We start from the raw sequence: 12,756 nt of genomic DNA on the forward strand, positions 1-12,756 counted from the left end.
GTATATTTAAAGCACTTATAGATGTCTGAATAATCCTCTCTTATCCTCTGGAAATAGGAAGTGGCATGCTAATGGCCCTGTTCTATCAGAGAGGTGTGAAGGACAATACCTTTTGATGTGTAAGTTCCTTAGAGAGAGATGCTAATCACTGGGTTTATGGGCTTGGAACTTGTTTCATGTACCTGATTTAATTGACATACGAACGAACGAACGACCTATGCAGGAAGGAAGACTGTTTGTTTGTATTGTAGCCATTCCTGTTGTAATCTTAAACACTGGGATTGCCTGGAGATGTGAATGACCAGAAACATCTGTATTTTGAAGATATGTGATAAATTTATCAATAGTGAATGTTAATCTGATACCAAACGTTGTCTGGGTGACAGGAAGGAGGATATTGTTTTATTGCACTTATATCCTTGTAAAATGTAATTTATTGGTATTTTGTAAAATAACCTGATTGGTTGGAGAAGACAGGGAGGGCTTACCCCCCTGTGGTACTGTGTGGAAAACTGACATAAAAAGGAGACCTGCGTGCCTCCAGAGTGGTAGTTGTACCATCTTTATTCTGCTGAAACATCTAATTGTATGCTGTTGCCCCTAGCAATAGGGAAGGGTTCTCTTTAGAACTATTGAGCAAATAAACATCTTTGCCTCAAGAAGACTGCTTTATCTTGTGACCAACAGGGTTAGGCCAAACCTAGCCCCGTCCTCCGGCTGTCCAGGGAAGTACCTAGCGTCTCCAAGCTCCGCCTTCCGCCAGCTACCGGTAGAGGCCTAGCAAGTGGCTAGTGGGGATTCGTCAGCACCACACAGCTGTGGTAAGGCAGTGCGTCGGCACATACCGAGCAGAACCGTGGTTCCAAACGCCACGGCAGGTTAGGAGTTTGGTGGTGGCAGCGAGAACCCGCCCACAGCGCAGTGGGTGGAGTCAGTAACAGGCGGTTACTGACGGTAAGCGGGAATCCCCTATGTGGTCAGGCCTCGTGCGGCTTGACCTTCCATTCTGTGCGCAGTCGACGGGACGCGGCAAGCGGCGAGTGCTTCCGTACGGTATCGTCCTGTCACAACCTCCCTCTGTCAGCCGGATGCCGAGTCATATGGGTGGTAGTGGACCGTTTTAGCAAAATGGCCCATTTCATTGCTCTTCCCCGATTGTCATCTGCCCAGGGATTGGCAGTCTTGTTCCTCCGCCATGTTTTCAGACTCCATGGGTTACCCACTGATATTGTTTCTGATCGGGGTCCACAATTCAGTGCACAATTTTGGAAGTCTTTTTGTGCCTCATTAAAGATGAAATTATCTTTAACGTCTGGCTACCATCCCCAATCCAACGGGCAGACTGAGCGAGTTAATCAATCATTAAAACAATATTTGCGTTTGTACTCGGCCAAACTCCAAAATGACTGGTCTGAGTTTCTTCCGTTTGCAGAGTTTGCTTACAACAATGCCTGTCATTCCTCCACCAATGTATCTCCATTTTTTTACAGTTTTTGGTTTTCATCCCAGAGCTAATTCCTTTTTTCAACATTCCTCTGTCTCCTCACTGACCTTGACCTCTCATCTCAAACTCATTTGGAGAAAAGTGCACCTGGCTCTCAGAAAAGCGGCATTTCGGGGGAAAAGATTTTCTGACAGGCTCCGGCGGCCGTGCACTTTTAAAGTTGGAGATAGGGTATGGTTGTCGACTCGCAACATTAAACTTCGACAAACCTCAGCCAGATTGGGTCCTAAATTTATTGGACCATTTCATATTATCAAAAAAGTCAATCCAGTGGCTATCCGGTTACGTTTACCAAAAACTTTACGGATCGGAAATACCTTCCATTGCTCCTTGTTAAAACCATATGTTTCGTCCAGTAGATTTCCTCGCAAGATCTCTCAGGGAAATCACCAATAGATGTACAGGGTCAGCAGGAGTTCTTAGTGGAGAAGGTTCTCGATTCCAAGTTGTCCCGGGGTCGGCTTTATTTTTTGGTACATTGGAGAGGTTATGGTCCAGAGGAAAGGTCTTGGGTCCTGGATGAGGATCTCCATGCCCCGAGGCTCAAAAGGGCATTTTTTCGAGAATTTCCTCAGAAACCTGGCCGTAGGGGTTCCTTGACCCCTCCTCAAGGGGGGGGTACTGTTAGGCGCCGAGGGTCCGCCCGTCAGTGCGGCCCGGCGCCTAGCAACTAGGGACGCTGCAGGCAGACAGCCGCCGGCTCCCTAGCAACGCTAGACGCCGGGCGCACGGAGCCGCTCAGACCCTAGCAACGGGGACGCCACGGTCTGACCGCGTTCCCCGTTGCTGGGTCTTAATTAATCAAGTGCTTGTGTATTCTGGCCGTGCAGCATGCAGCTGCACGGCATCATGTTGTAATTAGCCCTGTCTGGCACCTGATTGGAGGGCTTCCATTTAAAAGCACTTTTAGGACTTCTCACAGACGCCGGTTATAGCTTCCTGTTTGCTGTGTCAGTTACAGAGAGTTTCCAGTCCTGCTCAACCCGGTTGTTCCTGTCCTCAGTGATCCAGTACTCGGAATTTGTCATCTATTCCTGGAGTCCGACCGAGCACCTTTAACATCCTGTGGTGTTCGTGAGTCGCGGCGTAGCCGTGTGTTGCGGCTTGACCGCTTACTATTTATTATTTAGTTTATTGTGTTCTGGAGCTTTTGCAGAGGATTCCGCTCCCACAAATCCACTCTGGTATCCAGCGGTGCTGGATAGGAGTTACGGATCAGTGGATCTTTGGTTGTCCTTTTCCCTGGCGGTTTGTCCGCACATACTTTTGGTTTAAGTTAGATAGCTTGTAACCCCTGGCCTGGTTGCTTAGTCAGAGGGCCCCTTGTTATCACCCTGTCTCGGATTTCCCTTTGTCTCCCATTAAGACCTGAGGGGGCATCGGGGTTGGGCAGACATAATCCGCCCTTCGAACGCGGCTGCCATGGGCTCAAGCAACCATAATCTCGCAAGGGATTTCTGATAACACGGGCGAGACAACGGAGTTAGGGCGCCAGGGGTTACTAGGCTTTCCTGCTCCCGTAACCAGCATATCTTTCCAGTACTCAGACCTCTGCCATAAGATCTCCTCTGGTCTGGAGTACGGGAATCATAACAGCTGCTCAGCAAAGCTGTAAAGCCGAGACGCCTCGGGCAGCCGCCCAAGAAGAGCCCACCTTCCTACTGGAATGGGCCTTTACCGATTTTGGTAACGGCAATCCAGCCGTAGAATGAGCCTGCTGAATCGTGTTACAGATTCAGCGTGCAATAGTCTGCTTAGAAGCAGGAGCGCCAACCTTGTTAGCCGCATACAGGACAAACAGTGCCTCTGTTTTCCTAACACGAGCCGTTCTGGCTACATAAATTTTTAAAGCCCTGACCACATCAAGGGACTTGGAATCCTCCAAGGCATCCGTAGCCACAGGCACCACAATAGGTTGGTTCATGTGAAACAACGAAACCACCTTAGGCAGAAATTGTTGACGAGTTCTCAATTCCACTCTATCCACATGGAAAATCAGATAGGGGCTTTTGTGAGACAAAGCTACCAATTCGGACACCCGCCGTGCGGACGCCAAGGCCAATAACATGACCACTTTCCAAGTGAGAAATTTCAACTCAACCTTTTGTAGATGTTCAAACCAATGTGACGTAAGGAACTGTAACACCACGTTAAGGTCCCACGATGCAACTGAGGTCACAAAAGGAGGTTGGATGTGCAGCACACCCTTCACAAAAGTCTGCACTTCTGGAAGTGAGGCCAATTCCCTTTGAAAGAATATTGATAAGGATATCTTCCGTAGGAGCTTTCTTGGATTCACACCAAGACACATACTTTCTCCAAATACGGTGATAGAGCTTCGCCGTTACCTCTTTCCTAGCCTTGAGTAGGGTGGGGATGACCTCCCCAGGAATACATTTTCTAGCTAGGATCTGGTGTTCAACCGCCATGCCGTCAAACGTAACCGCGGTAAGTCCTGGAAAACGCACAGCCCCTGCTGTAATAGATCCTCTCTGAGAAGAAGAGGCCAAGGATCTTCCATGAGCAATTCCTGAAGATCTGGATAACAGGCCCTTCGAGGCCAATCTGGAACAACGAGTATCGTCCGAACCCTTGTTCTTCTTATGATCCTCTAAATTTTTGAGATAAGTGGAAGTGGAGGGAACACATAGACCGACTGAAACACCCACGGTTTCACTAGTGCGTCCACTGCTATTGCTTGAGGGTCCCCCGACCTGGAACAATATGTCCGAAGCTTCTTGTTGAGGCGAGACGCCATCATGTCTATTTGAGGAAGTCCCCAACGACTTGTCACTTCTGCAAAGACTTCTTGATGAAGGCCCCACTCTCCTGGATGGAGATCATGTCTGCTGAGGAAGTCTTCTTCCCTGTTGTCCACTCCTGGAATGAAGACTGCTGACAGAGCGCTCACATGATTTTCCACCCAGCGAAGAATCTTGGTGGCCTCCGCCATCACCACTCTGCTCTTTGTCCCGTCCTGGCGGTTTACGTGCTCCACGGCTGTAATGTTGTCCGACTGAATCAGGACGGGTACGTCGCGAAGCAGATGTTCTGCCTGCCGTAGGCCGTTGTATATGGCCCTTAACTCCAGCACGTTTATGTGCAGACAAGCTTCCTGGCTTGACCATTTTCCCTGGAAATTTTGTGTGACCGCTCCCCAACCTCGGAGACTCGCGTCCGTGGTCACCAGAACCCAATTTTGTATCCGAACCCGCGACCCTCTAGAAGGTGAGCACTTTGGAGCCACCACAGAAGATAAATCCTGGCACTGGGGGACAGGCTTATCTTTTGATGCATCTGGAGATGGGACCCTGACCACTTGTCCAGTAGGTCCCACTGAAACGTTCTTGCATGGAACCTGCCAAACGGAATAGCCTCATAGGCCGCCACCCTCTTTCCCAGCACCCAAGTGCAGTGATGAATAGACACTCGTTGTGGTTTTAGCAGATCCTTGACCATGTTCTGGAGTTCCTGAGCTTTTTCCATAGGGAGAAAAATCCTCTGCAGTTCCGTGTCCAGAATCATGCCCAAAAACGTCAGCTGAGTTGTCGGAACCAACTGCGACTTTGGAAAATTTAGGAGCCAGCTGTGTTGTTGTAGCACCCTCAGGGAGAACGCCATGCTTTTTAGTAACTGCTCCCTTGATCTCGCTTTTATCAGGAGATCGTCCAAGTACGGTATAATTGTGACTCCATGCTTGCGCAGGAGCACCATCATTTCCGCTATTACTTTGGTGAAAATCCTCGGGCCGTGGAAAGACCAAACGGCAACGTCTGAAATTGGTAGTGACAATCCTGTACAGCGAATCTCAGGAACGCCTGATGAGGAGGATATATGGGGACATGCAGGTATGCAACCTTTATGTCGAGAGACACCATAAAATCCCTCCCCTCCAGACTGGAGATCACAGCTCAGATAGATTCCATCTTGAATTTGAATCTTTTTAAATACAGGTTGAGGGATTTTAAGTTCAGAATCGGTCTGACCGAGCCATCCAGTTTCGGGACCACAAATAGGGTTGAATAAAAACCTTTTCCCTGTTGCAATGGGGGAACCGTGGCAATGACTTGCTGCTGACACAGCTTTTGTATTGCAACGCAAACTACCTCTCTCTTTGGGAGAGAAGCTGGTAAGGCCAACTTGAAAAATCGGTGCGGAGGCACGTCTTGGAACTCCAGTTTGTATCCTTGGGTCACAATTCTTAGCACGCAAGGATCCAGGCCCGAACGAACCCAGACCTGACTGAAGAGTTGAAGACGTGCCCCCACCGGTGCGGACTCCCACAGCGGAGCCCCAGCAACATGCAGCGGATCTGGTAGAGGCCGGAGAGGACTTTTGCTCCTGGGAGCTAGCCACAGCCGGCGATATTTTCCCTCTTCCTTTACCTCTGGTTGCGAGGAAGGAGGATCCACGTCCCTTTCTGAATTTACGAGACCGAAAGGACTGCATCTGGTATTGAGGTGTTTTCTTTTGCTGTGGAGGGACAAAAGGCAAAAAAGAAGACTTACCGCGGTAGCTGTGGAAACCAGGTCCGCGAGGCATTCCCCAAACAAAACTTCACCTTTCTATGGCAGAGCCTCCATAGCCTTTTTGGAGTCAGCATCACCATTCCATTAATGAGTCCACAACGCCCTCCTAGCTGAGATTGCCATGGCATTTGCCCTTGATCCCAAGAGGCCAATATCTCTCGCAGCCTCCCTTAGGTATATCGCTGCGTCCTTGATGTGACCCAACGTCAAAAACACATTATCCCTATCGAGGGTGTCTATGTCAGAAGACAAGTTATCTGCCCATCTTTCAATTGCGCTACTCACCCATGACGAAGCTACGGCCGGCCTGAGCAGCGCACCCGTAGTCACATAAATAGATTTTAAGGTAGTTTCTTGAGGGCCGCCGTGTCAGAGGACGGTAGGGCCACTTTCTTGGACAACCGTGCCAAAGCCTTGTCCACCGTGGGTCCCACCGTGACCTGTCCTGTGAGGTGAAAGGATACGCCATAGCAATTCTCCTGGGAATCTGCAGTCTCTTGTCTGGAGACTCCCAAGCTTTTTCAAACAGAGCGTTCAGTTCATGAGAGGGAGGAAACATTACCTCAGGTTTCTTTCCCTTAAACATACAGACCCTTGTGTCAGGGACAGTGGGGTCCTCTGTGATATGTAATACATCTTTTATTGCCACAATCATGTACTGAATACTCTTGGCTACCTTAGGATGTAATCTTGCATCATCATAGTCGACACTGGAGTCGGAATCCGTGTCGGTATCAGTGTCTACTATCTGGGTAAAGGGATGTTTCTGTGACCCTGAGGGGGTCTGTGACAAAGCATCATCCATGGATTGTCTCCATGCTTGGTTCTGAGACTCAGATTTGTCTAACCTTTTATGCAATAAAGCCACACTTGCATTCAAAACACTCCACATATCTACCCAATCAGCAGTCGGCGGTGCCAACTGAGTCATTCCCACATTCTGCTCCACTTCCTCCCGGGAATAGAGCCTTCCCCCTCAGACATGTCGACACACACGTACTGACACCCCCAAACACACTGGGTTATAGAGGACAGACCCACAGTGAGGTCCTTTAGAGACAGAAAGGGAGTTTGCCAGCTCACACCCAGCGCCTCACCGGTCTGAAGGATTAAACAATGCCCCAGACCTGTAAGCGCTTTTATATATTAATAAACAGCACCAAATTACTGTGCCCCCCCCCCCCCTCGTTTTGCACCCTGTGACTTGTGTACAGCAGTGAAGGGCCAGGAGCAGCATCTCTGCAGCAAGCTGTGGAGAAAATGGTGCTGGTTAGAGCTGAGGGAAGGAGCCCCGCCCCCTACATGGCGCGCTTCGGTCCTGATTTTCTTTATACTGGTGGGGATCTGTATACACTGCCTATGCAGTATATATACTTGCCAGTGACTTGTTAAGAGGTTTATATTGCTGCATGCGAGAGTATAGAAGTAAGACACTGATGATGGGGGTGTAAGAGTGGATTATAACCTACCAAATGATGATGATTACAGGGTATCATATGGTGTATTGCATGTAAAGTACCTTGTTCCACACCTACTCTGCTGTAGCAATATACCTTATGTGAGGGTGAGTAACACATGTACAGGCTTACCAGCGTATGAGCACACACATAAAGGAATACTGCCTTACCAATGCTTCCAGGAGTAACGTTAGGAGACATTTCTCTGATCCATCAGCTCATATGACTGATGTTATTGTTCAGCTAGAATCTCCAATTCATACGATATGTTCCCCATCCATTGTTTTACATTGGTGCTGACATAGGACTTGGCGAGTGACTACATCTCCATTTATACTTCATGGTTAGTTACAAGTACAAGAGAGAGAGAGATATCTAAGTCTTATTATAATATTACATTTGTTATTGTGAGTGTTCTCAGGAGGGTGGACACAATGATAGTCTGAGACACAATATTATAAAGCCTTCATTAAAAGTTATGTTTTATTATACACACACATTTATAATTAAGTGACCCAGAGAGTCGTCTTCTCCTATTGTTAACAAGATTAATATTGTTACAAAAAAATGTCACATTTCCATAATGTATTTTATTTCCAGCAGATGGACACACAAGCAGGAATATCTCAGAAGGACATCTAATGTTATCCCCGGATTGTGACATAAAAGATAATGACAGTAGACAGGATTCTCCAGGAGATAACCCCATTACCCCAATTATACATCCAGCTCTATCAGCTGATCCCCCTGATCCTGGGGAATGTTCTCCTGATCACTCTGATATTGGTGCATCTGTTACAGCTCGGACAGTAGATATAGAGTTTCCCTGTTCTATAGATGCCAAATGTTTTATACAGAACACAAAGCTTATTACCCATCAGTCAGCTAAGGCAGGTGAGAGGCCATTTTCATATTCTGAGTGTGAGAAATGTTTTACATGGAAATCAGATCTTGTTACACATCAGAGAAGTCACACAGGTGAGAAGCCATTTTCTTGCTCTGAGTGTGGGAAATGTGTTAGACGGAAATCACAACTTGTTACACATCAGCGAAGTCACACAGGTGAGAGGCCATTCCCATGTTCTGAGTGTGGGAAATCTTTTACACACAAATCACATCTTGTTAAACATCAGCGAAGTCACACAGGTGAAAATCCATTTTCATGTTCTGAGTGTGGGAAATGTTTTACACACAAATCGTATCTTGTTATACATCAGAGAAGTCACACAGGTGAGAGGCCATTTCCATGTTCTGAGTGTGGGAAATGTTTTACATACAAATCGTATCTTGTTATACATCAGAGAAGTCACACAGGTGAGAAGCCATTTCCATGTTCTGAGTGTGAGAAATGTTTTGCACGGAAATCACATCTTGTTAAACATCAGAGAAGTCACACAGGTGAGAAACCATTTTCTTGCTCCGAGTGTGGGAAATGTTTTACACAGAAATCACATCTTGTTAATCATCAGCGAAGTCACACAGGTGAGAAACCATTTTCTTGCTCCGAGTGCGGGAAATGTTTTACACAGAAATCACATCTTGTTAATCATCAGCGAAGTCACACAGGTGAGAATACATTTCCATGTTCTGATTGTGGGAAATATTTTACACAGAAATCAGATCTTATTAAACATCAGAGAAGTCACACAGGTGAGAAGCCATTTCCATGTTCTGAGTGTGGGAAATGTTTTGCACACAAAACAGATCTTGTTAAACATCAGAGAACTCACACAGGTGAGAAGCCATTTTCTTGCTCTGAGTGCGGGAAATGTTTTACACAGAAATCAAATCTTGTTAAACATCAGCGAAGTCACACAGGTGAGAATTCATTTCCATGTTCTGAGAAGTAAATCAGCTCTTGTAGACATCACTCAGGTGAGAAACCATTTTAATATTCTGGGGTATACTTATCATTGCCATGCGTTGTTCTTCAAGGTTCTTATCCTATCTCCTATGCTTTTTGCAATATACATGCTACCGCAGGGTGAAGTAATCAGATGTCATGCCCTCATCTACTGTTATACAGATGTTATGCCAATCCAAAATGGTTGTCTAGTTGAGCTCCAGGTATGGGTGATGGCAGTTGGCTGTGACTCCGTCCTGGTGAAACAGGTCTGTCATAAGATAGAAGCTCACCGACAAAGGGCAGGGCTACAGCTCAGCTTTGCAAACCAACCAGACTTGCGCTTGGAGGTTTAGAGTTACAAAATGCTGATCCTGTGCGGAATCTTGGTGTCCTGGATGGTGGAGTGACACTTAGACATCACGTATCAGCCACAATCAGATCCTCATCTGAGGAACAGAGCCAGACTCCAGCACTTATTTCCCTCAGAAGATCTACCTACAGCCATACATACACTTGTATCATCACGCATAGACTACTGCAATGTCCTCTACCTGGGTCTCCCAGCAAAAGAATTACACCGTTTGTAGCTTGTCCAGAATGCAGCAGCCAGGCTGTTACCTAACCAGCCCGTTCCTGCCACATAACACCTATTCTCTGCTCCCTTCACCGGCTGCCTGTAAGATGGTGACTATTACATAATCTTACTGACTCTCCCAGCACTACATGACCAGTGTCCGTGGTACCAGAAGCAGCTTCTGCCTCCTTACTGCCCTGCTTTCTTACTTGCATCTGCAGATAAAGGACTGTTACCAGCAGTACCAAGAATCCCCAAGCAGTGCTGAGAGGTCAGGAGGAAGACAGGGTGGTTGCACTGGTGCTGTAGTGGGGCCTGCCGAAGGCACTGTCAGTGGGTAATATTGTCCCCAAGCAGTGCTAAGGTGTCAGGGGGTAGACACAGGGTGGCTGGCAGTAGTGGGGGGAGATAGTGCGGGTGACAGTAGTCGGGGGGAGACAATGTGGGTGGCAATAGTGGGAGACGGTGGGTGGCAGTAGTGGGGGGAGACAGGGTGGGTGGCAGTAGGGACTGCAGAAGGCAGTGTCTGAGAATCTTGTCCCCAAGCAGCGCTAAGGTGTCAGGGAGACTGGGTGGGTGGCAGTAGTGGAGGGGTGACAGTAGTGGGGGGAGACAGGACTGGCAGTAGTGGAGGGGAAATAGGGTGGTAGCAGTAGGGACTGCAGAAGGCAGTGTCTGAGAATCTTGTCCCCAAGCAGCGCTAAGGTGTCAGGGAGACTGGGTGGGTGGCATTAGTGGAGGGGTGACAGTAGTGGGGGTATACTGGGCGGTGGTAGTAGTGGGAGGAGACAGGGTGGTGGCAGTAGTGGGGGGAGACGGAGGTGGTAGTAGTGGGGTGAGACGTGACTGGCAGTAGTGGGGGGAGACAGGACTGGCAGTAGTGGGGGGAGACAGGACTGGCAGTAGTGGGGGGAGACAGGGTGGTGACAGTAGTGGGGGGAGACAGGATCGGTGGCAGTAGTGGGGGAGACAGGGCAGGTGGCAGTAGTGGGGGGAGATAAGGTGGGTGGCAGTAGTGGGGGGAAACAGGGCGGGTGGCAGTAGTGGGGGGAGACAGGGCGGGTGGCAGTAGTGGGGGGAGGCAGTAGGGGGGAGACAGGGCGGATGGCCACAGTACAGTACCAGGGGCTACTGGAGGCAGTAAAGAGGTGTATGGGTCCTGCACAGTCAGTTGATAATTAGACAATGATTATTATGCTTTCTTATTTCCAATTAATCCCTTGTATGTGTTACTGTTATTTGCTGTGTCAGCCTTTATGTGTGTTCTGTGTAATAATCCTGAAAGTAGTGCTGCTACCGATCTCATATCATTTGTAGTAACTTGGAAAAGATGAGATATGAGGTGCACTCTGGAAGCTTATAGGGGGTTAATCAGAGATGAACGCAGATGAGACATCACGCAACCCCCTGGAAAATGGTCCCGGCCCACCCGCGTTCACCCCTCAGAGATGCGGCTGCAATGTGTGTGTGTGCGTGGCCGCTGCGCATGTGCATTTTGCCACCACCAGTAAACTGCTGCGGGCCGCTATTGCGGCTGGGTCTGAATAACCCCCATAGGGTTTTGGCTCCTGATATGTATCTGTTTTAGTTACCTACAAAACTGAAACATAACCTGAATTGTTCCTGTGCTTTAAAGGATATTTCTCTTACGTCCTAGAGGATGCTGGGGTTCCATTTAGTACCATGGGGTATAGATGGGTCCACTAGGAGCCATGGGCACTTTAAGCGTTTAATAGTGTGGGCTGGTTCCTCCCTCTTTGCCCCTCCTACCAGACTCCGTTTAGTTAATGTGCCCGGAGGAGCCGGTCACAGCTAGGGGAGCTCCTAGGAGTTTTCTTAGTTTTATTGTTTTCTAGAGTTTGTCTTTTTACAGGAGGCTGTTTGGCTACAGTCTGCCGGCTTCGTGGGACTTAGGGGGGAGAATGGACCAACTTAATACAGAGTTAATGGCTCCATTACTCCGCTGACAGGACACTGAGCTCCTGAGGGAAATGTCCGCAAGCCCCACTATGGCGACCGCACACTCCCGCAGCACGCCGCCACCCTTAACAGCCAAAAGACATGAAGAGTGGTGAGTACAGCGCTGGCGTCCCAGTTAGCGGGTCACCGGCGGGTATGGCGGCACAAGGGTTGGAGCGCAGCTCTGGTTGCAGGCTGCGCTCCTGCAAGGCTCAGCAAAATATTTTAACTCAGCGCTATGAGGGGCGTTCGGAGCCAATAAGACTACCCTACACTGGTCACACTGGTCTGACTGGGGCTGTATTCCACTCTCAGACATAATTCCACAAGGCCAGTATAAACAAAAGGGCGGGAAGCCGCGCCATTACAGGGGGACGGGGCTTTCACTCAGGGCAGACCCAGCAGCTCACCAGCGCCATTTTCTCCCAGCAGATCTCATTACAGGATGCTGACAGGGAAGCGCTGCCCCTCCAGACAACTCCAGCAAACCTCTGCGGTACCAGGGGGTTATAGAGAGGGGAGTGTAATTAAATGGTACTAGCTGCCCTATTAAAGGTAGCTGGTCAGCGCCGGGCTTTTATCATAATATTAGGCAGATAGGGTGCTGTGTGGATGGTTCCTCATACTCTGTGGCTCTCTGAAGGTGCTGTGAGGGAAACTGACATTTTCCTGTGTGTGTGTGTGTGCGCATATATCTCACATTACCATGGCAAGGGACTGTGGGGGTCATTCCGAGTTGATCGCTCGCTCGCTAGCTAGTTTTAGCAGCCGTGCAAACATTATAACGCCCACTGGGGAGTGTATTTTAGCAGAAGTGTGAACACGTGCAGCCGAGCTCTGCAAAAACAGTTTATGCAGTTTCTGAGTAGCTCTGAACCTACTCAGCG

At 48.6% G+C, this 12,756-nt stretch overlaps 3 protein-coding genes across 4 annotated transcripts in view; 2 read left to right on the forward strand and 1 right to left on the reverse strand.

Annotated features, from left to right (window-relative positions):
* The window catches only part of LOC134984492 (gastrula zinc finger protein XlCGF57.1-like), a 32,828-nt gene extending 22,540 nt beyond the window's left edge, over positions 1-10,288 (forward strand). Inside the window, exon 5 of one of the 2 annotated variants that reach the window (XM_063950059.1) lies at positions 8,091-10,288. In XM_063950059.1, the coding sequence (XP_063806129.1) occupies positions 8,091-9,340 (1,250 nt within the window). In that variant the 3' untranslated portion in view covers positions 9,341-10,288. The remainder of the gene's footprint in view (positions 1-8,090) is intronic. The other variant, XM_063950060.1, reaches the window with a different exon arrangement.
* The window catches only part of LOC134984503 (zinc finger protein 585A-like), a 593,603-nt gene that overhangs the window by 109,765 nt on the left and 471,082 nt on the right, over positions 1-12,756 (forward strand). The gene's annotated exons all lie outside the window — the stretch shown is intronic.
* LOC134984506 (zinc finger protein 271-like) overlaps positions 1-12,756 on the reverse strand; it is a 185,336-nt gene that overhangs the window by 60,065 nt on the left and 112,515 nt on the right. The window lies entirely within an intron of this gene.

The sequence above is a fragment of the Pseudophryne corroboree genome (genome assembly GCF_028390025.1).
Source record: "Pseudophryne corroboree isolate aPseCor3 chromosome 3 unlocalized genomic scaffold, aPseCor3.hap2 SUPER_3_unloc_6, whole genome shotgun sequence".
NCBI classification, from domain to species: domain Eukaryota; kingdom Metazoa; phylum Chordata; class Amphibia; order Anura; family Myobatrachidae; genus Pseudophryne; species Pseudophryne corroboree.